The sequence below is a fragment of the Rhinolophus sinicus genome, chromosome 6 (assembly GCF_057876585.1).
Source record: "Rhinolophus sinicus isolate RSI-liver-muscle chromosome 6, RSI-T2T, whole genome shotgun sequence".
NCBI lineage: Eukaryota > Metazoa > Chordata > Mammalia > Chiroptera > Rhinolophidae > Rhinolophus > Rhinolophus sinicus.
Genome location: NC_142506.1, coordinates 47864725 through 47892613, shown reverse-complemented (window position 1 = coordinate 47892613; position 27889 = coordinate 47864725). Strand labels below are relative to the sequence as shown.

The 27889-nt window shown below is 42.4% G+C and overlaps 2 protein-coding genes across 5 annotated transcripts in view; both read right to left on the bottom strand.

The window, feature by feature from the left end:
* Window positions 1-897: 897 nt before the first annotated feature.
* On the bottom strand, window positions 898-27882 carry LGALS8 (galectin 8). 4 transcript variants are annotated; one of them, XM_074316751.2, is made up of 10 exons: window positions 27742-27882; window positions 20304-20392; window positions 19193-19403; window positions 17754-17909; window positions 13495-13551; window positions 12700-12726; window positions 12454-12576; window positions 11893-11981; window positions 10977-11142; window positions 898-2147 (listed from the first exon to the last, which is right to left on the bottom strand). In XM_074316751.2, exons 1-10 carry the CDS (start codon window positions 27781-27783, stop codon window positions 1998-2000), a joined length of 1110 nt encoding a protein of 369 aa, XP_074172852.2. In that variant the 5' UTR covers window positions 27784-27882; the 3' UTR covers window positions 898-1997. The 4 variants fall into 4 exon arrangements, with proteins under 4 accessions (XP_074172852.2, XP_019602527.1, XP_019602528.1 ...); XM_019746968.3 differs by lacking the exon at window positions 12454-12576; XM_019746969.3 differs by lacking the exon at window positions 12454-12576 and having other exon boundaries at window positions 17790-17909.
* Window positions 27752-27889, bottom strand: part of EDARADD (EDAR associated via death domain) — a 67233-nt gene continuing 67095 nt past the window's right edge. The window contains exon 7 of the mRNA XM_088799089.1: window positions 27752-27889. Within this exon, the coding sequence (XP_088655215.1) occupies window positions 27856-27889 (34 nt within the window). The 3' untranslated portion in view covers window positions 27752-27855.

The window sequence follows — 27889 nt, the reverse complement described above, 5'->3', positions numbered from 1 at the left end:
AAGGGAGTCCTACACTTTTTTCAAAGCTTTGAAGTTCTCTAATCTCTACTGTGTCACAGTGAAGCTGGAAAGTGATGGCTCAAATTAAACAACTCCGCCTTTATTTTATTTATTTTATTTACGAGTATGCCTTTTTAAACTTTATAGTATCTGAGAACTGTCCCACAGAATGTTCCAATTGAGTTTGAAAGCCTTTGATCGAATTTAATAAAGAAACTTAGTGCGGGCAGTGACATTGCAGCAAAAGGCTGACACACAGTTTAGAGGCAGCATACTGGAATGTGTGTGTCTCTTCAGGAAATGTTTTGGTAAGATTCGGTCGTAAGTGCTGATAACTTCATTTCAAAAAACATGGTAAGATACTGTATTTATTCTATCAAACAAACAATCTTAGGTCTTAGTAGTACCTCCAGGTCAAACGAAAATGAACTGTGTTTAAGACTGAGAGGAAAATCCCAGTCATGCAACATGATGTTCTTTTATGAAGGAAACAATTACCCTGCCTTCTACCACTTTCCCAAACTCCTGCCCCCACCCATGCTTTTTGAGCTTGGCAAGACTCAGCATAATGAATTAACATGAAAAGGTGGAAAGGAATTATGTGCTAGAAGTTCCTATACTGAGCACTTTTAAAAAGTAAGATTGGTAATAGTATTCCTTTCAGTATATGGCTACAAATAATATCTAACTGAAATCTGTTAGGAAAATACTAAATCCTGGCAGAATCCCGCCCAGCAATTTAATATGATAAAACGATCAGACTGATTTAGCTTTTTACCTCCCTACTCCAAGCCTTTGAATTTTCCTGTAACAAGATCTGACCTGTAAGAATTCCACAAAGAATTCCTGCCAACTTGCTTCAAAGAATAATAGAAAAAATTACAGAAATGCAACAACTTAACTTGCTGATACAGGTTTGATTTTAATCACTTAAAGTAGAACAATGTTTTGATCTCAGTGGCTAATGATGATGGAATAATCTGCAGGTTCACACGTGGACAACAGGTGTTATGTTCCTCTCTGCTTTGGTCTCAGTTGGTATATTTGACTTTCTGATAGTGTCTATTTTATAAACAATCATTAAATCAAATCTTGACTACGCGTTGTTACCCATAAACGTTTTACAAATTGAATTCCTCTTCTACCTTAAAATTTCTGTAGAGGCACATGCAGACCTTTGAACCCTAAATTCAAATATTCTAAAATAAGCATTTACTGGTACAGAAATCAGTGGCCTTACGATTGACATCAAGTTAATTTCAACACCATTTGTTTTTTGGGGAGTTTTGCTTGGGTTTTTTTGGCCTTAATCTTCGTGCTGTGTTCAGATTTCATCATGTTAATGATTTGGTAATGCTTACAGCTAGTAGAGCTCGATACTATGCTAAACAAAACTGCCAGATGGAAGTGAGTCTCAAGCCCTCAGCTATGGGATGATAGGGCGCTCATTATGAATGTGATCACTGGGGCAGGAGTAGTGTCTTCTATTAATTAGTGTGGTTTAGCTGATTTAATAGCTGAGTAATTGTACGTCCCTGGTGAGTTTATCCAGAAGAAACAGTGGCACAAGGGCAGCACACAGAAGATTCCGAGCTCAAGAGAACAGGGAACATGGTTTTGGGCCCCACTGTTTACATCCCCAGCTCGCAACACAGTGTAGGCGAAAGGTAAGTGCTCAGTGCGTGTTAGCTACTGTATCACAGTAGGCGCTTCGTAAGTACTTGTTGGATGGGAAGTGAGTTCAAACACAAGAGGCCAGGGTGGGGGACAGAGAAAGGCCTTAATAATGGCTGTAAGTTCCTGCTGCCTCAGATTGCCTCCTCCTCCGCTACACAAAGCCACACTACGTGACAAGGGCTGGGAACGCCCAGGAGGACTAATGTTACGGAAGCTCATTGAACAATATGTATAAACAATGCAATGATAGTGAGATGCATTTTAACAAGGCCAGGGTTACATAGCCATTTTGTATTTCAGTTTTTGTAGCAGTCATTCAGCTACCAGCTCCTTACTTCCAGTAAGTGGATGTCGCCATCAATTTCCACCGTGTCGATATTGGTGAGCTCCTTAAATCTGTGTCTGTACTCCAGGCTGTGCACGCCATTGATCGCAACCTTGAATTCTTTAACATCACAGTAAATGATCATCTGGAAGGAAAGGACACACATCAGCACTTCCCCTGGGTTTAAAAACTTGTTTCTTGCACACTGTCAAAAAGTAAACCATTTGCTTTGCTTTATACAGAATCCTCCCAGCCTGCTGCTGCTAACTTCCCTTCTGTGATTTCTAGGACCCTCATCTAAATGAAGGGTATCTGGTCGTGGCACCTTCTGCCTTGTCGCCTCAGGAAAGTGACTGTCAACATGGTTAGAACCCCACAGTCCCCAGGGCCGCTGGCCCTCCTTTTCCAGCACTCCCTCTCGCCCCCTGGCTCCCAGGGAAGTCGCAAGTTACCCCCCTCACCACTGTTTGGGAACTCAAAATTGCTGGTATCTTGTTAAGGTTTTTTCAATTCCCATCACCCTGTTCCCTCTCCCCTTTGGCAACCATCAGTTTGTTGTTTGTATGTGCAGGTCTGTTTCTATTTTGCTTATTCATTCATTTTTTTAAGATTCTACATATAAGTGAACACATGGTATTTGTCTTCCTCTGTCTGACATGTTTCACTTAGCACAATAGCCTCTAGGTCCATCATTCTTGTCACAAACGTCAAGATTTCATTCATTTTTGTGCTGTTGAGTAATATTCCATTCTGTATGCCACACGTTCTTCATCCAGTGATCTACTGATGGACACCTACTTGCTTCCATATCTTGGCTATTGCGAGTAATGCTACAATGACTATAACTTCAAATCAGTGATTTTGTTTTCTTTAGATAAATACCTAGAAATGCAACTGCTGGTTTCTATGGTGCCTCTATTTTTTAATTTTTTGAGGAGCCTCCATACTGTTTTCCATAGTGGCTCCACCAGCTTACAATCCCACCAACTGCATGAGGACTCCCGTTTCTCCACAATTATTTGTTGATTTATTGATGATGGCCATCCTGACAGGTGTGAGGTAAATACCTCATTGTGGTTTAATTTGCATTTCCCTGACAATGAGTGGTGTTGAGCATCTTTCCATATGTCTGTTGGCCACGTATATGTCCTGTTTGTAGGAATGTTTATTCAAGCCCTCAGCTCATTTTTTAATTAGATTGTTTTTTTAAGTTGTATGAATTCCTTACATACTTTAGATATTAATCCCTTATCGGATGTATCATTGGCAAATATCTTCTCCCATTCAGTAGGTTGTCTTTTCTTTTTGCTGATGGTTTCCTTTGCTGTGCAACATTAGTTTGATACAGTCCCATTGTTTGTTTTTTGTATTGTTTCCCTTGCCAAAGAGACATTGCTAAGAGCCATGTCAAGAGTTTACTGCCTGTCTTTTCTTCTAAGAGTTCAATGGTTTGAGTCTTACATTTAAGTCTTTAATCCATTTTGAGTTTATTTTTGTATATGGTGTAAGAAAGTGGTCCAGTTTTTTTTCCCTGGGTCCAGTTTTCCCAACACCATTTATTGAAGAAACACTCTTTACCCCATTGTATATCCTTGCCTCCGCTGTCATAGATCCATTGACCACATAAGTGAGGATTTATTTCTAGACTATTCTGTTCCATCGATGTGTCAGTTTTTATGCCAGTACCATACTGTTTTCATTATTGTAGCTTTATACTATAGTTGAAGATCAGGGAGTAAGATATCTCCCACTTTGTTCTTTTCTCAATTTCATTGGCTACTCAGCATTTTTTGTGGTTCCATATACATTTCAGTTCTTTCTGAGAAGAATGCCATTGGTATTTTAACAGGGATTGCATTGAATCCCTATTAGTGCTGTAGGTAATAAGGACGTTTTAACAATATTAATCCTTCCAATTCACAGGCAATGTATATCCTTTCATTTATTTATATCTTCAGGTTTTTTCATTCAATGTCTTACAGTTTTCAGAAAACCAGTCTTCCAGATCTTTGGTTGAATTTATTCCTAGGTATTTCATGCTTTTGGATGCAATTATAAATTCTCCTTCATTTGTTACTGGTGTATAGAAATGCAACAGCTTTCTGTATATTGATTCTGTATTCTGCAACTTCACTGAATTCCTTTATTAGTTCTAATAGTTTTTTGGGTGTCTTTAGGGTTTTTCATGTATAAATAATGAAAGTTTTACTTCTTCTTTTCCAATTTGGATGCCTTTTATTTCTTTTACTTGTCCTATCTCTGTGAACAGAAGTGGTGATAATGGACTTTTCTTTTTTAAGGAGGGCACAGCTCACAGTGGCCTGCGTGGGGATCGAACCGGCAACCGTGGTGTTACTAGCACCACGCTCTGACCAACTGAGTTAACCGGCCGCCCCGATAGGGGGCTGCCTTGTCTTCCGTGTCCTAGAGGAAAAGCTTGCAGCTTTTCACCACTGCGTATAACATTAACTGTGGGTTTGTCATCTATAGTCTTTATTATGTTGAGATATGTTCCTTCACTACCCACTTGGTTGAAGAGTTTTTATCATAATAGGATGTTGAATTTTGTCAAAGGCTTTTTCTGCCATGATCACATGGTTTGTATTCTTTACTTTGTTAATGTGATGTGTCACATTATTTGATTTACAGATGTTGAATCATCTTTGCATCCCTGGGATGAATCCCACTTGATCATGGTATATAATAACCCTTTTAATATATGGTGTATAAGAGGTGTATAATCTTCTTAATGTATGGTTGAATCTGGTTGGCTAATATTTTGTTGAGAATCTCTGCATCTGTGTTCATCAAGGAAACTGGCCTGTAATTTTCTTTTTTTTGTAATATCTTTGTCTGGTTGTGATATCGTGGTATTGTAGAATGAGTCTGGAGACATTCCTTCCTCTTCAATTTTTGAATACTTTTAAGATGGATAGGTATTCTTCTTTGAAAGCATTCAATTCACCTGGAAGCCATCTGGTCCTGGATTTTGATTTGTTGGGAGTTTTTTGATTACTGCTTCAATTTCATTGCTAGTAATCTATCCATTTAAATTTTGTATTTCTTCCTGGGTCAGTCTTGGAAGGTTATATATTTCTAGAAATTTACCCATTTCTTCTAATTGCCAAATTTGTTGCCATATAATTGTTTGTAATATACTTTAATGATTCTTTGTATTTCGGTGGTTTGGTTGTAACTTCTCTTTCATTTATGATTTTATTTGTGTTCTCTTATTGTCTTAATGAGTTTGGCTAAAGGTTTATCGATTTTGTTTATCTTTTGAAAGAACCAACTCTTCATTTTATTGATCTTTTCTATTTTTTTTAATTTCAATTTTATTCTCACTCTGATCTTTACTATTTCCTTCCTTCTTTGTACATTGCTTTTAGTTCTTCTTCTAGGTATATTAGGTATAGTAACTCTAGACTGTTAGGTAATTCATGTGAAGTTTTTGTTGTTTGTTAAGGTAGGCCTGCACAGCTTAACTATGAACTTCCCTCTTAGAACTGCTTTTGCTACGTCCCATTAATTTTGAAAAACTTGTTTTTTCATTTTCATTTGTTTCAAGATAGTTTTTTATTTGATTTTCTCTTTGATACATTGGTTGTTTAGTCTCCATGTATTTGTGTTTTGTTCCAGTCTTCTTCCTGTAGTTGATTTCTAGTTTCATGCCACTGTGGTCAGAAAATATGCGCGATATGATTTCAGTCTTCTTGTATTTATTGAGGCTTGTTTTGTGGCCTAATATGTGATCTATTCTGGAGAATGTTCCCTATGCACTTGAAAAAAATGTATTCTGCAGTTTTTGGATGAAACGTGCTATAAATATCTATTAAATTTATCTGGTCTAATGTGACATTTAAGGCCGTTATTTCCTTATTTTTTGTCTAGATGACGTATCCATTGACGTAAGTGGGACATTAAAATTTGCTACTATTACTGTATTACTATGGATTTCTCCCTTTACATCCACTAATAATTGCTTTATATATTTATGTGCTCTTGTATTGGACATGTAGATATTTAAAATTGTTATATCTTCTTGGATTGGCCCCTTTATAATTATACAATGTCCTTTGTCTCTTTTTTTTTACAGTTTTTGTTTTAAAGTCTCCTTTGTCTAATACGAGTACTGCAACCCCAGCTTTCTTTTCATTTATAATTGCGTGGCATATCTTTATCTGTCCCTTCCCTTTCAGTCTAAATATGTCTTTCGATTTGAAGTGCGTCTCTTGTAAGCAGCATATAGATGGGTCATGTTTTTAAATCCATCAGCCACTCTGTGTCTTATTAGAGGATTTAACCTGTTTACATTTCAAATAATTACAGATACGTATGTAGTTATGGCCATTTTGTTCATTGTTTTTGATTGTTTTTATAGTTCTTCTCTGTTCCTTCTCTTGATCTCTTTCCTTGTGGTTTCCTATTTTTCTGTAGTGTTTTGTTGGCTTTTCTCATAATTCTTCATATATCTTCTGTACATTTTGGTTTGTGGTTACCATGAGGTTTATGTGTATCATTCTATATCTACAGCAGTATACCTGATAGGTGTTTAAGTTCAAATGTATTATGTAAGGACTCCATTTTTACTCCCTTTTCCATACTTTGTTATTCATGTCATATTTTATATCTTTTTGTGTCATATATCTCCTAACTAGTTATTGTAGTTTAGGCTGAGTTTGATGTTTTTCTTGACCTTCGTAGTAGCTTAAATGTCTAATTCACTGTATTTATTACATGTTTCGCTTTAGCCATGACATTTTTTCCTTTCTCCTATTTTCTTATTTCTGGTTATATAGCCTTTCCTTTTCTGATCAAAGAAGACTCTTTAACATTTCTTGTAAAGCTGGTTAAATGTCTGGGAAACTCTCTCTCCTTCAATTCTGAAATGATAACTTTGCTGGGTATATTAATCTAGGAGGTAGGTTCCTATCTTTTAGCACTTTAAAGACATCCTGCCACTCCCTTCTGGCCTATAAAGTTGCTGCTAAGAAATCAACTGATAGTCTTATGGGATTTCCTTGGTTGGTAACTCTTTTCCATTTGCTCCTTCAAGATTGTCTCTTTAACTTTTGCCATTTTAAATACAGTGTGTCTTGGTGTAGGTTTCTTTGGGTTCATCTTGTTTGGAACTATCTGTGCTTCCTGGACCTGGATGTCTGTTTCCATTTTCAGCCTTATTTCTCTAAATAAAGTTTCTGTTCTTTTCACTCTTTCCCCTCCTTCTGGGAACCTTATAATGCGAATGTTTGAGCACTTGATGTTATCCCAGGGGTCCCTTAAACTATCCTCGTTTTTTTTAATTCTTTTCTTTCCTCTTTGCTGTTCTGATTGGTTGATTTCCACTAGTCTGTCTTCTGGGTTCTTCTCTGTTCCTTTCTAGTAGCTAAACTGCTCTTGATTCCTTCTAAAGAATTTTTCATTTTGGTCATTGTAATCTTCAGGGATGCTTGGTTCTTTATTATACTTTGTCTCTGTCGAAGTTCTCCCTAAGTTCCCCTATTCCCTCTCAAGTTTAGTGAGCAAACTTATGAAACTTCTTTCAGTTCTCTATCAGGCAAATTACTTATCTCGGTTTTCTTAGGGTTGTTTTTTTTTTCCCTGGGGTTTTTTCTTGTTCCTTTATTTGAGAGATATATTTCTGTCTTTTCATTTTATTTGACTTGCTATGTTTGTTTACATGAATTAGACAAAACAACTCTCTCTCCGTCTTGAAAAAGTGGCCTCATGTAGACGCAGCCTCTGTGAAGGCTGTGTGCTGGGTGGTTTGGGCAGGCCAGTAGGAGCCAAGCAGGTGCCTGCTGCGTCTGGGACACAGGACTACCAGCTGGAACTGCTCCAGGAGGGGAGGCCAGGGGCATGTTAATGTCCTGTTGATCCTGCTGCTGCTTTTGTTCAGGGCCGAAATGGGCTCGGGCAGTGTGTCCAGGAATGTGCTGTAGCCACCTTGCACGTGGCTGCGGCCAGAGCAGCTGGATAGAGCACCCCCCCACCCTAGTGAGGTGGAGGGGACGTAAACAATGGTGTCATGGGCACCTGTGACCTCGGAGAATTCCTGCAGTCCCTGGAATGCTCCCGTGGCTCCCAAACCTCCCTGTACAGTCACTGTCTTGTTTCTTGTACCGAAAGTGGTCTTGTGTAGAAGCGCTCTCTCTGTGGGCTCTGTGTGCCAGGTAGTTTGGGAGGCTGGTTGGAGCTGGGCAGGCGCTTAAGGGGCCGGGACACTGGCTTGCCTGGCCGCAGCGGCTCTCATTAGGAAGTGAGGTATGTGTGCCAGCGCCTGCGGCTCCTGCCTGCTCCCTTGTGGGGAGGCAGATGCTGCAGTGGTCCTGCAGGTAGGCGGAGCCCCCAGGTAGAGCTCCACCGCCCTGTCGGAGTGGAGGGGACGTGAACAATGGGGCTCCACATGCCTCCAGCCCAGAGCATCCCGCAGCTCCCGCCGTTCCTGGCCTCGGTTCGGTCTCTTTCTCTCGTTTGCTGGGAAGCTGTTTATTCAGCTCAGTTGTCTCGCAGGAGTAACTGCTCTTGTATATTTGAATTTGCTCATGGGATGGAGCGAGTTAAGCACTGTTCTTTGCCACCGCCATCTTGGAACTCCGAAACTGCTGCTGCCTGCCTAACCCTCCTTCACGGAGGAGGTGATTCCAGGTCATAGGTTGGGAACCACGGGATTTGGATCCTGACCTCTCTGCCTCAGACAATGGGAAACTCCAGAAGTTGAGGGCACTTGCTAGGGCCTGCACAGTTGCTTGGTAGCCCTGATTTCCTTCCCAGTCAGCACATCTTGGCCTCCATCTGTTTCTCAAAAGCTCTTCAAAGCTCAGTATTCTATGAATCTATGGAGTAATTAGCCCTTCAGAGTTCTTTGCCTAAAACTCCAAACAGTATAAAACAAAAGAAACTACTGTCCATTTATGTCCTTTTATACCTAAACATCATGCTCTGATACCACATCCCAATGGCAGCCAGGCCCTGCTTCCACCATCTGTTTTCCACGCACACTGCAGGCGCCTGTCGTGCACCTACACGCCGCCCCTGTTCCTTGCAGAGAGTAGCAGCACAGCCTAGCTGCTGACCTCCCCATCCCCAGAGGCCAGGTCGAGGCACAAAATCTGAATCTGCAAAGAAGCAACTGAGTGTCTTTACTGATGGGACCAGTTGAAACAGCTGCTGGGGAAATTCCACAGAAGTGCAGGCTCTGGGGCTACATAAACAATTGAGAAAATATCCATAATGTGGGATTATATCCCCCCAACAGTGGTGGAAATCCCAGTTTCTACCAGATGGAAGGTCCTTTGGGAGGAGAGAGAACACAAAACATACAGCCTCGTGCTCTCAGAAGGGAACACAAACTGGCATTAGAGGGATGCAATGGAAAAGAGTCAGTTAGTTATACTGTATCAGAGCAAGTGCATGACAAACTAATGGAGAAGAAATGGCATGCGGCCAGGTGAATACTGTCACAACACAAGAAAAGTACGTAACCTAGAAGAGAAAACGGAACAGCAAAACCCCTCACAACCACCTGATGTTACAGAACAGCTGCTGAGAACATGAATTTGATAAAAAGAGCTCACAGATGAAACTACAAAACTGAAAAGATATTTTAGTAAGTGTATTTGAAATGGCAAGGAACAGAAGATACTGTTTAAAATCAAATTAATGGCGTAATGGAAAGATCTTAGAATCTCAATGAAGGTGTATTAAAAATGCAAGCGTTGGAAGCAATTGGAAAAAAATCTATCACTATGGAAAACTGACAGTGCTGCCACACTGGGGATGGTAACTGCTCCTGAAGTAGAAAACCAACAGACGGACAAGATGATTTCCTTAAAATTTATTATCACTGTCCTCTTTTAATACAGTTCCAAGCTTAGGGCTCAGATACCAGTAGGTCAAAAACAAGTGTGTCGCTACTTTCCTGTCACCAATGACGAGGATCAACTTCCTTCTGTAGCATTTGCCTGTACTTCCCGCCAGTGAACCCCAAGGTTCCCTTTATACCCCGACTCCTGCCAAGTCAGCAAGCCTTGTGCTGCCTTTCCCTCCTCCAGTGATTTGTTCACATCATCCCCTAAACCTGGAAAACCCAACCTGACCTTCAACCTTCCACATCCTTCTCAATCCCAAACCAATATCCACAACTTCCACAACTAGTTCACATCTATCTGTCCACAGAGTGGGGCACTGCATTAGACTGGAACTGAGGAATAAATCGAAACATCCAATTGCCATCTTCTATTCCATCTTGACAGTCATACGTTTAGCAACTAGTTTTGATAAGTCCTTGAGAACTCAAAGGGTCCAGGACATAAGACAGTTTAAAATGCTGTAAAAGCATGACCTAAACAGTGACCCTAAAATGACCATGAGGCAGTGAGTCACCTAAGTTAATGAGTAAATCCAGCATCCACATGCCAAGAAAAATTTATTCTCCACAGCATCCCAGAAACACATCTGGTGAAAGGTTGTGTGGTAACGTTACCATTATTTAGGGATTCGGGGCTGGATGCCTTAAAGCCCCAATGATGTAAATGTCCCTTTCCTTGAATATATACAAACAGGACTAACTTCCTTGGAAGAAAGGGCTACACCCCTAAAGCTGTGTACAGCCAACATGAGACGACAGTTCAGGCAGTTTTATGGTTCCTGTGTCTTCATGTTGACCGAGGAGTCAACATACTACCCCAGTATTGAGATGGGCTCCTGTTAAAATTCCTATTAACCAATATGGGGCTACACAGTAGTTTCCAACATGAGAACCAATGTCAGATAATTCCAGTGCAAATACTGTGGCACTCTGCTGGCTTTGCCATTTGTACTTTGTTATAAAAGGGGCCATTCAAAGTACAATCTCCACATAAACGAAAAGCACACATACTCTCCACAACAGGACTTGATTTACATGGATCATTTATCCTACCCCCGCTCCCAGGATTTTCTCCTGTCCCATTTTCAAAAAATATAATCTTACCTCAAAATACATCCCAGGACTAAATGGAAAACAGGTAATATTTCTCTCTTCTTCTCCCCAGGACTCCTGAATGAAAGAATTTCTTACAAAGGCTTTAGCATTCAGGCGAGGGTTCAAGTGGAGAGCAATATCCTTTGACTTTCCTGATAGCAGATCAACGTTAAAGCTTTTGAGAGAAAAAAAAGAAAAAAACAATTAACCAAGTAAAAGAGAGTAATGCAGTTTCTGCAATTTTAAGAATCAGAACTGAACTCTGATTATAAGTACACAAAACATAAGTATGCACATGGATACAGGAACACAGATAAGGGTGAAATTTTAAATCCTGAGTTAGAATTCCATTGATAGAAGTATATTATGTGCAAAATAAAAATAACTTTAAATCAGTGTTGAGGGTTCAGATCTGGTTGGGAAGAAACCAAGGGTTAGAAGTAAACGACATCATTTCCTCAGCCTGAAGGAGTGTGGGGTCCTTTCCAGCAGGATTCTGGCCTAACATTTACATGTGTTCTGTTCTTGGAAGTATACTACCTTCTAGGAAAAGAGCTCGAATTTCAAGTTTTCAAAAGTCTGAACATCTTTGAGAAGATTCTAAAAGCAGAAATTGTGTAAGTCATAACAGGATGGCCCCTAACCAAAGTTCCGTGACCTCGTGGGGCTGCCCTGAGCTCTGCAAGGCGGGGGTGGGCCTCGTGGACAACCGTCACCCTCCTGTCTGGCCACAAAAAGCCTCGGTCAGAACATTACAGTTTAGTTCCTGTTCTGCCACCAACTAGTTCTCAGCAGTCGAACTTCCTCTTGCTCTAATATTCTCGCCTTTCAAATGAGGGTTATGACACTAGCCCTACTTGTATCTCAGAAGACTGTTACAGGACACATACATGGAGAGTACTGATACTAGTAACTCGATACCAACCCTTTGGCATTTCTGTTCACCTCTCCTTTGACAACGACAGTCCGTCCAGCACCCATTGGGGAGTTCAATCGCGCAACAAACGGCAGAGTCTGCAAAGAAACCACAGTCAGCACCAGGAAGTCTGCAGAAAGATCTAGTGGGAACACTGGCCAAACACGGGAGTGTTGGAAGGCCGTGACTGTAAACCCCATGAAGGGACAGACTCCATCTGCCTTGGCCCCGGGGGTTCCCAGCAGTGAGCCCTGTGTGGCTCACAGCACTCTCGGTGCGCACGTTTTACACAATGAAATGAATGGCTGTCGAGTGGGACCTCATACCCTTTGTGTGAGTGATTCACTGAAAAATACCTGCGCTTGGGGTCTGAAGCACTGCTCCTGTCCTGCCTGAGGGGCGGCGTTGGGGAAATACACTCTAGTGGCTTCGAGACAAAGCCTGGCTGCCTGACAGCACACACGTGACAAATGGCTGCTTTGGGCTTCTACTGAGGGGAGAGGTAACAATACCAGCTCATTCAAACTTAATTTGTCATATAGAATTAGGAAAGTTTGGGGCTCTTCAAACCTTTGACAAACAGTTGATAGGTAGTATTTTGGCGCAAGTCAAAGAGTGACTGACAGCAGAACCTCTGCTCTTGGTGTAGACACTTCTGGGTACGATTTTATCAGTGTCTCCTCTGTTACTGGGCTGTAGGGAGACAGTTCTGCAGTAAGGTGTGGAATGTGTGAAGCTGCCTTCCAACATTTAAACTATCTGCTTCCTGTGTTTTACAAAATGTTCCACATGTTGTAATGTTGGCAGAATACTTACAAGCTGTGACACGCCAGCATTTTGTACCTGTGGGAAGAGAAAGACACAGTGAGGCTGTCTGAAAGGGAAGAACGGAATTCTAGAATCCTACAGGAGCAGCCGGTCGTACTGGCTGCACAGAGCCAAGCCTGGCCAGGGCCTGGGACAGTAGCGCCTGCTCCGCCCTGGGGGTGACATACAGGTGCCAGAGCTTCATGACACCACGGTATAGTGTTGTGAAGGGCTACTCAGGCAAGGAATGCAGTCTGGTAGTCCAGTTCACCTGAATCCTATATCCTCCGCCATTTTTCACAGGACTGCATGTGAGCTCCAAACACATTTTGCTTATTCTTTCCAGGCGCTCCCAAAATGCTGCAATTATATTCTGTCTATGAGGTACAAATGTGCTGAGGGGAGTAAGACGTTCCTTTCTCCATTATAACAGCAAAACCTCGGTATTTAAATTGCACTTGTTCCCAGATGGGGAGAAGATACATGTGCAAGACCGTTCCCCAATGCACCCACTGTGTTCAATACTTATCAATACTATTCAACAGTCAAGAGTGAGAGCTGTACATAGAATGGTGGGCAATGGGCAGATACACCAGTAGTTTCAGCAAAACCTACACTGCCTGGCACCACAGACCTACAAGCTTCCATTTTCAAATGATTACTTTCAGCCTATTCATACTGAAAACATAATTTTTCATATTAAAAACTTAATTATAAAAATCTCAGCCTGCCTGCCACCTAATTTACATGGCAACTAAAAGAACATATATAAACTGGCAGTTCATCAAAAGATTTAATATTTACATTTTCTCTACTTATCTCTGTCAGTTCCAGAGTAGATGCTTGGGTACTTTTTAAATCCTAAAGAAAAGATCAGATTAATTTTTAACATCCATCAGAATTCCAAATATAACCTGATTGATACATCAAACAATCAAAAATAGTACAAAACATGAAAATATACCTGAAAATTATCTAAAAATGCACTTAATATTAGGTCCTTTACCTAACCCTTATCGAACTGGCAAACATTTAAAGAGAATAAGAACTAATGTCAAAAAGAATGTGAGCAAATGGGCACCATCATTAAGAGTGCAAATTAAATTTTTTTGGAGGGCCAGTTAGCAGTATCTATCATAACTTAAAATGCAAATACCTTTGGCCCCGACATTCCACCTCTAGGAAACTATCTTAGAAAAACACTCCATTGTACTCCTATGTCAACAAAATACCCCCTAGCTACCTAAAAAGGGGTTTTGTTGTTGTTGTTTGGGGGTTTTTCGTTAGAACTGTACTAGATTTGAGATCCTATGGCAATAAATATAACGCTGAGGTCCAGATGGCACCAGCGCAGGAGGACACAGCACTCACCCCCTCCCGTGAGCAAATTCAAGTGCACAGAGAGGTAGCAATTACTCCTGAGAGACAATGGAGGACTGAACAAGCAGCTTCCGAGCAAACGAGAAAGACGAAGGGAGGCCAGGAAACCTCGGGAGCTGCGGGACGCTCTGGGCTGGAGGCACCTGAAGCCCCATTGTTCACGTCCCCTCCACTCTGACAGGGCTGCGGAGCTCTACCTGGGGGCTCCGCCTACCTGCAGGACCACTGCAGCATCTGCCTCCCCACAAGGGAGCAGGCAGGAGCCGCAGGCACTGGCACACACACCTCACTTCCTAATGAGAGCCGCTGCGGCCAGGCAAGCCAGTGCCCCAGGCCCCTTAAGCGCCTGCCCAGCTCCAACCAGCCTCCCAAACTACCTGGCACACAGAGCCCACAGAGAGGGCGCTGCTACACAAGACCACTTTCGGTACAAGAAACAAGACAGTGACTGTACAGGGAGGTTTGGGAGCCACGGGAGCATTCCAGGGACTGCAGGAATTCTCCGAGGTCACAGGTGCCCATGACACCATTGTTTACGTCCCCTCCACCTCACTAGGGTGGGGGGGTGCTCTATCCAGCTGCTCTGGCCGCAGCCACGTGCAAGGTGGCTACAGCACATTCCTGGACACACTGCCCGAGCCCATTTCGGCCCTGAACAAAAGCAGCAGCAGGATCAACAGGACATTAACATGCCCCTGGCCTCCCCTCCTGGAGCAGTTCCAGCTGGTAGTCCTGTGTCCCAGACACAGCAGGCACCTGCTTGGCTCCTACTGGCCTGCCCAAACCACCCAGCACACAGCCTTCACAGAGGCTGCGTCTACATGAGGCCACTTTTTCAAGACGGAGAGAGAGTTGTTTTGTCTAATTCATGTAAACAAACATAGAAAGTCAAATAAAATGAAAAGACAGCAGTATATCTCTCAAATAAAGGAAGCAAAACCTCCAGAAAAACACCCCAAGGAAACGGAACTGAGCAATTTGCAGCCACAGGATCCTCATCAAACGAGCGTGGAACAGAGCAGCTGAGGGACAACTTCGAAACAGAGAAACTTGACTAAAGAACCAAGAATGTAACACCTAAAATGAAAACTGCCTTAGAAAGAATCAACAGCAGAGTAGCTCATAGAAGCAGATCAGCAACCTGGAAGACTGACTAGTGGAAATCAACCAATCAGAACTGCGAAAAGAAAACAAAAGAACTTAAAAAAATGCAGATAGTCTAATGAACCTCTGGGGTAACATCAAGTGCTCAAATATTCGCATTATAGGGATCCCAGAAGGAGGGAAAAGAGTGAAAGGAACAACAGAAACTTTATTTAGAGAAATAAGGCTGAAAACGGAAACATATCCAGGTCCAGGAAGCACAGCGAGTTCCAAACAAGACGAACCCAAAGAGACTGACACCAAGACACACTGTATTTAAAATGGCAAAAGTTAAAGAGACAATCTTGAAAGACGCAAGCGGAAACGAAAGAGTTACCAACCAAGGAAACCCCATAAGGCTATCAGTTGATTTCTCAGCAGCAACTTTATAGGCCAGAAGGGAGTGGCAGGATGTCTTTAAAGTGCTAAAAGATAGGAACCTACGTGATACCCAGCAAGGTTATCATTCAGAATTAACGGAGAGAGAGTTTCCCGGACAAGCAAAAACTAAAGGCGTTCATCACCATTAAAACAGCTTTACAAGAAATGTTCAAGGGTCTTCTTTAAGCAGAAAAGGAAAGGCCATAACCAGAAATAAGAAAATAGGAGAAAGGAAAATAAATTTCACAGCTAAAGCCAAACATGCAATAAATACAGTGAATTAGACATGTAAAAAGCTACTATGAAGGTCAAAAGAAAAAAGTATCAAACTCAGCCTAAACTACAATAACTAATTAGAAGACACACACAACACAAAAAGATCTAAAACATGACATCAGTAACGTAAAGTATGGAAGGGGTAGTAAAAAGATTCAGTCCTTACAGAATATATATCTACGTACCCAGTACAAGGGCACCTAAATATATAAAGCAATTATTAGTGGACATAAAGGGAGAAATCCACAGTAATACAGTAACAGTAGCCTATTTTAATACCTCACTCACATTAGTGGACAGGCCATCTAGACAAAAAATTAATGAGAAAATAATGGCCTTAAATGTCACATTAGACTATATAAATTTAAAAGACATTTATAACAAGTTTCATCCCAAAACTGGAGAATACACATTGTTTTCAAGTGCATAGGGAACATTCTCCAGAATAGATCACATATTAGGTCACAAAACAAGCCTCAATAAATTCAAGAAAACTGAGATCATATCATGCATATTTTCTGACCACACTGGCATGAAACTAGAAATCAACTACAGGAAGAAGACTGGAAAACACACAAATACATGGGGACTAAATAACACACTGCTAAACAACCAATGTATCAAAGAGTAAGTCAAACAAATCAAAAACTACCTTGACACAAATGAAAATGAAAAGACAACTTTTTCAAAATTAATGGGATGTAGCAAAAGCAGTTGTAAGAGGGAAGTGCATCGTTAACCTACGCAGGCCTACCTTAACAAACAAGAAAAACTTCACATGAACAATCTAACTCTACACCTAACATACTCAGAAAGAGAACTAAAACCAAAATAAAAAGAAGGAAATACAAAATTGAAATTTAAAAACCAATAGAAAAGATCAATAAAACGAATAGCTGGTTCTTTGAAAAGATAAACAAGATTGACAAACCTTTAGCCAAACCCACCAAGAAAATAAGAGAGCGAGCCCAAATAAATCATAATGAAAGGAAACCATCAACAAAAAGAAAAGACCACCTACTGAATGAGAGAAGATAATGGCAATGATACATCCGATAGGGGTTAATATCCAAACTATATAATGAACTCATACAACTAACACCAAGAAAAAATCTAATTAAAAAATGAGCAGAGGACCTGAATAAACACTTCTCCAAAGAACATACAAATAGCCAACAGACATATGATAAGATGCTCAATATCACTAATCATCAGGGAAATCAAATCAAAACCACAATGAAATATCATCTCGCACCTCTCAGAATGGCTATCATCAATAAATCAACAAAAAACAAGTGCTGGTGAAGATGTGGAGAAAAGAAAACCCTCATGCACTGTTGGTGAAATTGCAGACTGGTGCAGTTACTATGGAAAACATGGATTTTCCTCAAAAAATTAAAAATAGAGGTGCCATATAATCTAGCAATTCTACTTCTGGGTATTTATCCAAAGCAATCCAGAACATAAAGCAAAAAAGACATGTGCACCCCTGTGTTTACTGCAGCATGATTTACAATAGCCAAGATATGGAAGCTATACAATGGACTATTAATAATAAGATACAGAGAACAAGCTCATGGTTGCCAAAGAGGAGGAAGGTGGGGGGATGGGAATAACAAATAAGAAAATAAAAAATAAAATTTTTAAAAAGTGGTAAAGAAGGCAAGGTTGGGTTACAGAACTAAAAAAGTAAAAAAAAAAAAAAAGGTCTCATAGAGAACCAGGTCAGTTTGCTACATGATTAATTTACACAAATACAATTTACCACACACAAAAAATAGCATCTACTAGTCTAAAAGACTTCATCCCAAGAATTAATACTAATGAGGGAGGTAGTTACATTATTTTTATCTTAATAGAAGACATTAATGATGTTTGCTCACGTTTAAGACGACCCCACGCTCCGGCAGGGCACTCACCGAGCTGAAGCTGAAGCCGACTGAGTGAATCTTCACTTTGCCGTAAATGCCCAGAGTGTCTATTTTCTCTGGGCTCATCCTGTGGGCATAGAGCAGCGTGTGTTTTCCATTTACAGCCACCTAGACGGGCACAGGAGACAGCATCCCGCCCCCCAAAAAAACAGTTAATTATATTAATTTACCCAAGTTAAAATCTGTTTACTTGGGTTTAATTGTATCCCATTTCCCACAGGTCTTCACTTTACGTGTCTGACCAAATTGTGAAGGAAAGCATCACAGCACCAGTTTATTCTCTCTTGACTTCCTGACCTGATTAAATGCCAGGGACCCTCTCTCCAGAGCAATCACAAAGGCATGAACCTATGTGCGTGTGCATGTGTGTACCTCTGCACAAACATGAGCCATCCCGGGCTTCTGAGGTCCCTGGTGCCCTGGCCCCGTGAACCCAGGGGGAGAGCTGCGCTGCGAGCTCGCCGCCCTGTCAGAGACCACCCTGCACATGACGGGTTGTACTTGTTGAACTTGCTGAATAAACAAACACGGGCACGTCCCCAGCTTCTCCACACGCAGGGAAAGCCCTCACTCACAGGCCTGAGGCAGAGTTTCCCCCCCACCCCCCACCAAACGCCAGGTACGGTGTTGGGAATGTCGGGAAAACACTGGCAGACTACAGTGTGGTTGCTGACCTCAAGGAGCTTAAAACCTGTGTCGGGCAAAGTAAACAGAGGAATCAACCAAAGCATAGGAACAAGTGTTAAAAAGAATGATACCGACACAAGCATTAAGGCCTGAAAAGGGAGGAGTAAATGGAGTTTAGGAAATTTAGGGGGGATGTTCTGGTGGGAGCGGGATCCTGCACACACACACACACACACACACACACACACACACACACACACACCACACACAACGTATGAAACTCTCGAGGAAAAAAAGAAAAAATAAACCATCAAGGAAGCCAGTGATAGTATTTACTACACATAGAATTTCTGAGGCCTCCTCTGGGTCTAAAATCTCATGCTTCTAAAGAACCATCTGGTGACAGGACTTAACTTCACACTGGGATTCTGACCTCTGCACTACGATTCCCCAGCTGTCCATTTATTCCAGATTTACCAGCCCGTAATTAATAGAATGCTGTGCCAATTCAGAACTGAGCCCAGCCCTGCTGGGGAAATAATCAGAAGACGTGGCTGCCCTGAGTCCGAATCCGCCTGGCAGGAGACAGGAGCTGCGTCCACCTCATGTTTAGGTACCTGCCTGGCCCCCACGTTAGAGAAAAAGTATAAACCAAAGTCTTTTTCTGGATTTAAGAACTGGAAGGGCAAGTTCCCTAATGTGCAAAGCTTCCTGTGTGCTTACGCTCATTAGTGAGGATTTGACTTTCATTCTCCAAAACCTACCTGGAATTTCTCTTTCAGCACCATGATCACAATTTCAAAAGACTTTTCTTTTTTGAAAGGCATGTCGTATGTGATCTCTTCCCATCCCCATCTCTCATTTTTCAGAGTATTGCAAACAATGCAGTTGTTCCTTTTGAAACGTGGGTTGAAGTGAAAGATGACGTCAGCTCGAGGTTTCACGCTGCTGCCACACTGCAAGTCCACTTGGAATCTGAGGAAGGAAAGGCGGGCGACGTGAGTACTCAGAAAGGAAGGCTGAGGGAAAGGACCGAAGCCTGACAACCAGGCTGAGGCACACGACTGGGCCTGCACCCACGTGGCGAAACACCTAGCTGCCTCATCTTCCTTAGTAACAGCCTGAGCTGTAGCTCAGGGCCCATCCGTCCACAATGGGCACCTCCATTCTCCAGCCTCCCATGCAGGCAGGGACGCTCGTGGGGTAGAAGGGAAGTGTTCAGGGAAACTACTGGAGGCTGCCTTCAAAGTCGGGTGGCACCTGCCTTTTTTCCACCCCTTGCCCCTCCCTCCAAACACCACATGCGCCCACCCAGCTACTCTAAGGGCTGGAGTTCCAGCTTCCGAGAATCCAGAGGAGGAGGACCTCGCCCTGCAGACAGCAGAGCGGAGCCGGGAGAGGCCTGCTTCTCTAACGACAGACAGAGTTGCCTTAAAAGGCCAGGGCTCTCTCTTTAGACTTGACATTCACGACTCATTTCAACCAGTTATTGGGCTTCAGCCACACAGAGCCGAGCCCAACTCTCACTGCTCCGGCCTCATCCACGGTTTGTACCCACAGCAGGTAAAAGTATCCAAAACAGCCCTTAAGATGCTGTGGGAGTGCTACTATAACCAGACTTTGTCCCTGTCCTCTGATCATAGTTCCCCTCATCAACTATACATCTAATTCTTCACACTGAAATCAGACTTAGAGAAATAAACTAAAAAACCCAGTCATTCCAATCTCCTCAGCATCTGGGCCAGGCTGCTGACAAGAGCAAAATCCTGCCTCAGAGAATCAAAATGTCTCTCCCACGTTACTATTTCCGGTTGTTCCACAGCCACAGAGAGACTTTTATTCGTGTTCTTTTTGCATCTAATACAATGATTTTACCTGTCCGAATCGTCAGGAACATGCCCACGTATTACAATCAAAGTTCCAGGCACCAACTGCTCGGGAATGGTCTCAACGAAGGGGATGATCTAGGAAAAATAATTTTAACGAATGTGCTTTTACATAAACAAAACTGAAAGAGGACTTTCTTAAAGGCTGCTTATAAATCTGCTCAGAACCTAGCATTTTCCAAACTGTCCTCACTATTCAAACAGCTATAAGGGAACAACACGGCTAGATAGTTACAATATCTGCAAACAGTTCTTTGGGAAAAGACACACGATAAATACTCTTCACAGTACTTTTTATTTGGCTGGGGGTTTTGTGAACTAAAACTTCCACTTCATGGAATAATTCCGATAATAGAAAAACAACTTGTGCAAGGTCCTGCCCCCTCCCTTTTTCCTGACGTCCCACTGATGGATGGACAGCAGGATCAGGTCCACGCCAGCCCTAAGCCGATGCTGACAGAGATGACGACACTCACTGCCAGGGGAGGGGGCCCCTCCACACCTGGGACGCGAGTGCCGAACCTCGGGGCTTGCAGACTGCACGCTACACCACACTGCAGGCAATCAGAGAACCTCGTGATCTTAGGGACGAGCTCTGGGTGCCTGTGGCTCTCTCAAGGCCCCACGTCCGCCGACCCTGGCCGGGTCTGTCTGCAGGCTTAGGCTCCAACAGATGTCTCCGCACAGTATTTGGGTCTCAACTGCCCCCTCACCACCTGGAACCCAGCCTTTCTGTCTGGGGCCTGACACACCCAGACCTCGTCACTCCCCTTCCCCTGAGGGACCCACTGGCTGGACACCTGTGCTGTGGCTGCGTCTCCTCCCTCCCAACCTCACAACCTCCCTCTTCCATTTGGGAGCATGTGGCCAAGCCAAGCAGGCCAGACCCCATCATGCCTTGTGCCAAGCTCACCCATCTTATGACATGCTGAAATCTATCTGCAGTAGCTCTGTCAAGAAATAAGAAATAAAACGAGAGGCCACATGAAGTAGTTGTAGATTGGAGGCTCCTAAGATGAACATCTCTGCTCAAGTACAACCTCCTCTGTGGAGCCTTTCTCAGACTCCCTGGGCCAGCGGAGGGAGCCCCTCTGAGGGGCCCTCATAGCACAGTCTCCTGTCCGTCGCAGACTGTGAGCTGCGCGGGGCAGCACTGGGCCATCACCTTCACATCCCCAGGACAGAGGTCAAGAGATTGTCAGCGATTACGTGGTGCATGAATGGGCCCTACCGCCCAGAAACTGGGCTCCGCGGGCCGTACACACAGACGGTGACTCCGCAGCGGCTGCACAGCGAGTATTGATGCTTTAAGCAGTAGGACGACGTTTCCAAAGCCAGTTACCATTTGGTGTCAGGGCAACCGCTGAGGGCAGGCGGGGTGGGTGGACGGAGTGTGGCTGTAGCCACACAGCAGAATGGTCGGCTTTTGTGTGTAGAGAGTACGGAAGGGGTTACACCTTCGCACTGAACTCCTGGGCCTAGGCCGATTCCAAGAATACGTAGCACCTTCCATAGTGTAAATCTCTTAATAAATGAGGACAGGTTTTATAACTTCAAATTTTACATATGTTCTAATTATATTTATGCAGGACACTTGGTAACACAAAAATGTAATATAAATATCAGTGAGAAAGTCTACCAAACTATACGTATAATCTTAACAAAGTTAATAATAAACATTACAAAGAAAAAGACTATAAAGAAGAAAGCCAAAAATGTTCCATAGTTTTCTTGAGAGGGGATTTTAATTTTCTTCTTCGTATTTTTCAGGTTTCTATAATAAGCATCTATACTTTTATAGCCACAGCTTTTGTATTACAGATTTAATTTCAGGGTGGGAAAGAGCTTTCGGAGACCAGCAATCTAGTGGCCTCACTGCCGATAAGCTGTTCACAACTGTTACTGCTGCTCCAGTCTGAGAAACAACCGCTGAGGGTTTTGGCCATCTGCCGTTTCAGTTGTCTGCATTAATGCTTCCTGCTTAGTAAAGTACCTACATTTCATCAGTAACACTCAGCGTTTTGGACCATGTGAGTGAGACCAAAGGTCCCGTAGCCCGTTCATCTAACTCCTGGCTATTTGCTCCCGTGAAAGGGAGGAGAAGGGAACTGTTTTCTAGGCAATTCCAAGCTTTGATGCTTTGTTTCCCAATTAGCTAATTTACATAAAAAATGACAGTACAGGTAGGATCACATTGGAGACAATACCATAAGCTTAAGCCCTAGTTAGGCTTGCTGTTCCTCGCCAAGACTGCCTATCGGATTCTGCTCGGCCTTTTTTATGATTTCTTATTAAATGTCTGCTATACGCAAGGGTCTCTATTAGGTAGAAGGCAACTGGGAAGAAGGACGGGAGTCCTGTGCATGAGGAGCTTATAATGCACTTGGGAAGAACTCAGATACCCATGGAAAGATAATTAGAGTGGAAATGTGATACTTGTTTGGCTGTTCAAAATCGAATCTCCTTCCTGATCTGGAAAATCTTCTCCCTTAGGAACATCAGCCCTCGTCTAGACTGCAGCGAGGGCCTGTGACGAAGCTCTGGCAGTCAGGACCCCGCTCAGACGTGAAGCTAGAAGGAGTGACAGGAAGAAGCCAGAATCGTGCAGTACTCGCGCTGGCAAGGGGACAGCAGCTACCTCCAGGGTCAGAGGCAGCCATGGCCACAGGCGTCTCTCTGAGGGACAGTGCAGCAGCATGCTGCTGGCAGCTGGGACTGTCGCTGGCAAGCCTGGTCTGCAGTTCTGCTAGAGATTCTGTGAACTACTCAGCATCATTTAATAAATTCCTTTTCTGCTGAAATTAGAGACTGGCTTCTGTGCTTGCAACTACAAACCCTGACTAATTCAACATGTTAAAAAATGGGGCAGTAAGTGTCAAATAAATGCTTCAGAAAAAATAAAGATTCTAATTGAAGTGGCCAAAGAAAGTTTCTGGAAGAGGTGTTATCTGAGCTAGGAAAATATAGTTAGGCTGAGAGGACGAAGACACCAGTTCAGGTAGAAATGTCAGTTTACAAAAGCAGAGAGGCAGGCAAAACCTGTCTAAGAGACAGACGTGGTGAGGGAGCAGTTAAAGAGTCAGGGTCAGATTTTAGCATGACACAATGAAAGGGGTTTGGGGACAATCATCTAGCGGGCAGGGAATTATCTGGGAGCCTGACTACTTCCAGTAAACCTGGCATAAGGAGATAAGGATATATCCTATATCCAGGCTGAAGGCAGAAGACATAGGGTGGGGGGAAGGTGAAGATAAGATATGAGAGATATTTCAAAGGAAACTCTATAAAAGGCCACCATCTGAAATGGTAAAACTGGGGATGAAACAGATTTCTGGAGGAAAAGGATGAGTTTAGTTTTGAACAGTTTCAGTGTGAAGGGTTGGAAGGACCTCTAAGAGCAAAGGTACTAGAAGGCATGGGAGATTCCGGGGTACACATTCAGTGAAGGGCCAGAACTCATACTCAGAAGTCAGAGTAGAGGTGATTATTGAAATATCAGAGTAGATAAGCTAAGAGGAAAAGTCAGGGCAACGGCTCAATGGTTTCTAAAACGGGGCATGTGCAGAAAAGAGTGAACAAAGCAGACCTGGCTACTGTCCTTGAAAGGCGTCCGCACAAGGCTGCCCCTTGGCAGGTGTCTAGGAACCTGGATTTGGGGAGCGCACCCAACAGCCTAATGGTAAGGGTGGTTTACTGTGCCGACACTGTGTGTGCAGATATGGTTTATGCTAACATCTGCTTCCTTCTGGGAGTCTGGAATCTTCGTATGCGCTAGGCAGAAGTTGTCTACGTCCAGACCCAGGTCAGTGAGTCACTAACGAGCTTCCCTGATAGATCTGTGCTGGGCTCTCCTGACACCTGGTTCCCCTGCACTTCGCCCTGTGTGCCTCTTGCCTTTGTGATGTGGCTCTGTGTCCTTTCACTGTAATAAATCACAGCTCTCTATGCCACTGAATCATCAAAACTCAGGGTGTCTTGGATACCTCAATACAGGGGTGAGAAGGGAAAGAAGGGAGAAGTATCAGTGAGGGCAAAGCAAGGACACCAAGGAAGTCAATTTCAGTAAGGGCGGCCTGGCCACATCTTTACATGGAAAAATAAGGAAGATCCAGATAATGACATGCATAGCAAAGCTTTTGACCCAAAGAGTCCACTTTGGAAAAACGTGTAAGAGTTATCCTATAAAATACTGGCACATGTGCACAAAGGCTCATATACAAGGGTGCTCACCACAGCACTCGCTATAATCACAAAAGGAAACAGTCCTTTAAGGGGAATGGTTAGTTACACAACACACATACAATGAACTAATTATGTAGCCATTAAAATAGGTGAGAAGTTCTAAGTGCGCTGATATCTCCAAATGTGTTAAATGGGAAAAGCCAGGTATACAAGAGGTTACATGGTACATATGGTACATGCATGTAAAGCAACAGGATATATAAGAGGTGATACACACAACATACACACTCTTGGATATTCACTTACATTCTCAAGGACACAAGAAAACGGTAGAAAACGATTGCCTTTAGGAGTGGAACTGAGCACCAGGGTAGAAGAAAAATTAGTTTTAATGAAATCCTTAAATACTTTGAATTTTTAAAAATGATTTACATATATTATCTTTATATTTAAAAAATAAAAAATGAAAAACCACTAGGTTTGACCTAAATGAATTTTAAATTTTGAAGAGAGATTATCTTCAGACTCTTGAGGGCTTGGTAGCCTGGGAGGAGCTGCCAAGCTAAAGGCAGAAGTACCGTGACCCTGACAGAAATGGAAACTACAAAAGGGAAGCCCGTTAGGGGAAGGAAGAGGCAAGTTTAGTCTTGAGCTCATAGTCCTAAAGGGTTGGCAGGGCATCTGAGAGCTGGAGAGGTGAAAGGCCAGAACTGCATTCAGATTGTAAACATATTTGAAAGGTCTAAAGGTGATCAGTAGAGACATGAAAGAGAGAAGGAAAGAAAAATTGGTAAAGACAAGAAAACTTAAGAAAAAGGAAAAAGAATCAGAGGGCAGAGCTGTGGTGAGAAAATCAAGGCAGCAGACACCAACTCACTCTCAGGAAAGTGGTCAGCCAAAGAACAAGCGAACAAAGGCTGTAAGGAACCTCGGAGGTTAAAAAGGAAGATTTTATTGTTTTGTGTTTTAAGATTAAATTGCAAGGGAGGTACTTAGAATACTAAGAAGAAAGGAAGCAAGGTCCCTAAGAAAATTGGCATAAGTTTTTCAGCATTGGGTGGGATTAACTTTAACAACTGGTTTATTAACTTGGAGTAACAACCAATTTGTTCAAGTTCTAAATAACTTCTTAACCAGCTAATAATCACATCTTAAGAACACTATAAACAAAAATATTTATCTATCCACCTAAAATATTTAGGTAGATAGTGAGTTGCCAAGCAATATATTTCACAGAGGGCATTTCTGGTATGAAGATATTGTCTTCCAAATTATTCACTGAATTTAAATGGAAAGAAAAGTGAGCCTGACTGTTTTAAGCTTTAGAATTCTCAGTTGAATAGTCAATGAAATATATTAAATACGAAAAATGTACATAGGTCAGTTATACAATTTACTTTTATCTTTTCCAAGAAGAGTTCATATGGACAGAATATGACTTTGTCTATCACCAATGTGACCAAAAGTTTAAAAACATTAAGAAATAAAATTAAGTGACAGTTCTGTTTCTTCATAATGCCTAATAAAGAATATAGTAGCAACTCAATAAACACCTCCCCATTGTTTGATCACTGACAAAATAACCATAATGCAAGAAAACAGTTGTTTTTAAGTCTAGCTTGCACAATATCCTAATTGATAAAACATCTCTGTTATTTGTAGCCTTTTTTTTTTCCCATTGTCTTTTGAACACTGGAAGGGCAACTAGCTACAAATGGCAGAAGAGCTTACGTGCGATATAGGCACTCAATGCTATGAATATTTAACAGTAAGTGAAATTAAAAACAGATCAAAATGTTATTTTTGCCATTCAGTTCAGTCTTTCTTCCTCTATCCTCTTCTGCTTGTAAGAACTGACTATAAAACAGAGAAGGGGGAAAAAAGCTATTTGCCAAAACAACTATTTCCTTCGACCTGTGCTCATGAACTGCCCTGAGAGCAGTGATGCCGTCGGGGAGCCCTGGGGCCTGCACTCTTGACAGCAGCAGCGCTAATCCTCCAGGTCCCATGCACCAGGAAACAAACATCATCTTACTTTTGTTTCACCTCTGCAGCTTAGGGCACTAACCCCAGAAATCACAGGAGTCATCACTATGCTACTGTCAAGACATGCAGGGATTTCATCCAGAAAATTATTTTCTAAGTAACATTCCCATAAGGCCTCTTTGTGCATGCAGAGCAGAACTGGAGGGTGTATCCCAGCCATCCATCCCTCCTCCACCCGAGCCAAGCTCAGAGACAATTCAGTCACCCTTGGCAGGCAGCCTATATTTTTTTAACCTCTGCAGAAAGTCAGTCCACAACCTAGAGATGTTTTTAACTCTAGGATGCACAAAATCATTTTAAATGTCTCTGATTTCAGATTCAGCAAGTCATCCTTTTTAAACCTATTACTACTGAAGGCTATTTCCCCTAAAACTGAGTTTGCTTGGTATGGTGGTCATACTTTATTCTTCTACAATGACATTAAAATATAGGGGGAAAAAAGTTACAGCCACAAAGTAAATAAAAAAAATTGAACCTATTTACACTAGTTAGACTGGTTTAGAGTCTTGCTTCAAGGACTCTCACCCTCCCGATTGTCCAAGAGTCTCCTAGAGTGTTTATCAAAAAAAAGCAGCAACTCCACCTCAGACCTAAATTCTGGACTCAGCTCCAGATAAGTGGAAACTGAAACAAGTCTGTTACTTCCCAGGACATACACTGAAATCTCCAGCAACCAGTCACTCAGGGGTTCGTGGACGAGTCTGAAGCCAGGACAAGACCTGTAATTTTTCTCATTTTCCATCTCACCACTAGTTTCTCTGCTTGAGTACCATGCGGTATTTGAAAGGCAGAGGGAAAAACTGAGCCATGGACAGGTCTAATTAAAAAAGAAAATTAAACACCTGTAGAGTAATAAATCTATTTTCCTTTTAAAATGATGTCTTAGCATTATCTGCACCTTCTCCACCACCACCAAAGTTGGGGTTCCCTCCACTGTTCTCCCACGTTCTCTGCTCATAACACAGTTCTCATCACCTTGTATTGTAACTGCGACCTGGTCCTCCACCAGACTGAGCTCCAAGGGCTCTGTGTTTTCTAGTAAGTACCCACCACAATCCCAATCACACAGTGGGTGCTTTACATATGTTTTGAATTTTATTCTTGCCCCACCCCCCACTCCCAGCAATAGATAATTACTATCCAATTGGATTTGCTCTCAGTCCTGCAACCGGTAAAAAGTGATTTCATAGAAATGTTACCGGGTTGTAGGTGACATTCTGTAGGTTGTTTAAGGACAACATTCTTCTTTTCCACCTTATTGTTGATTGGGGTCTCTCTTCTGTGTATGACCTAAGATTTTAATCACGTTTCGTTTAAAAGCTTCCCAGATTGAAACAGGCACTTGTC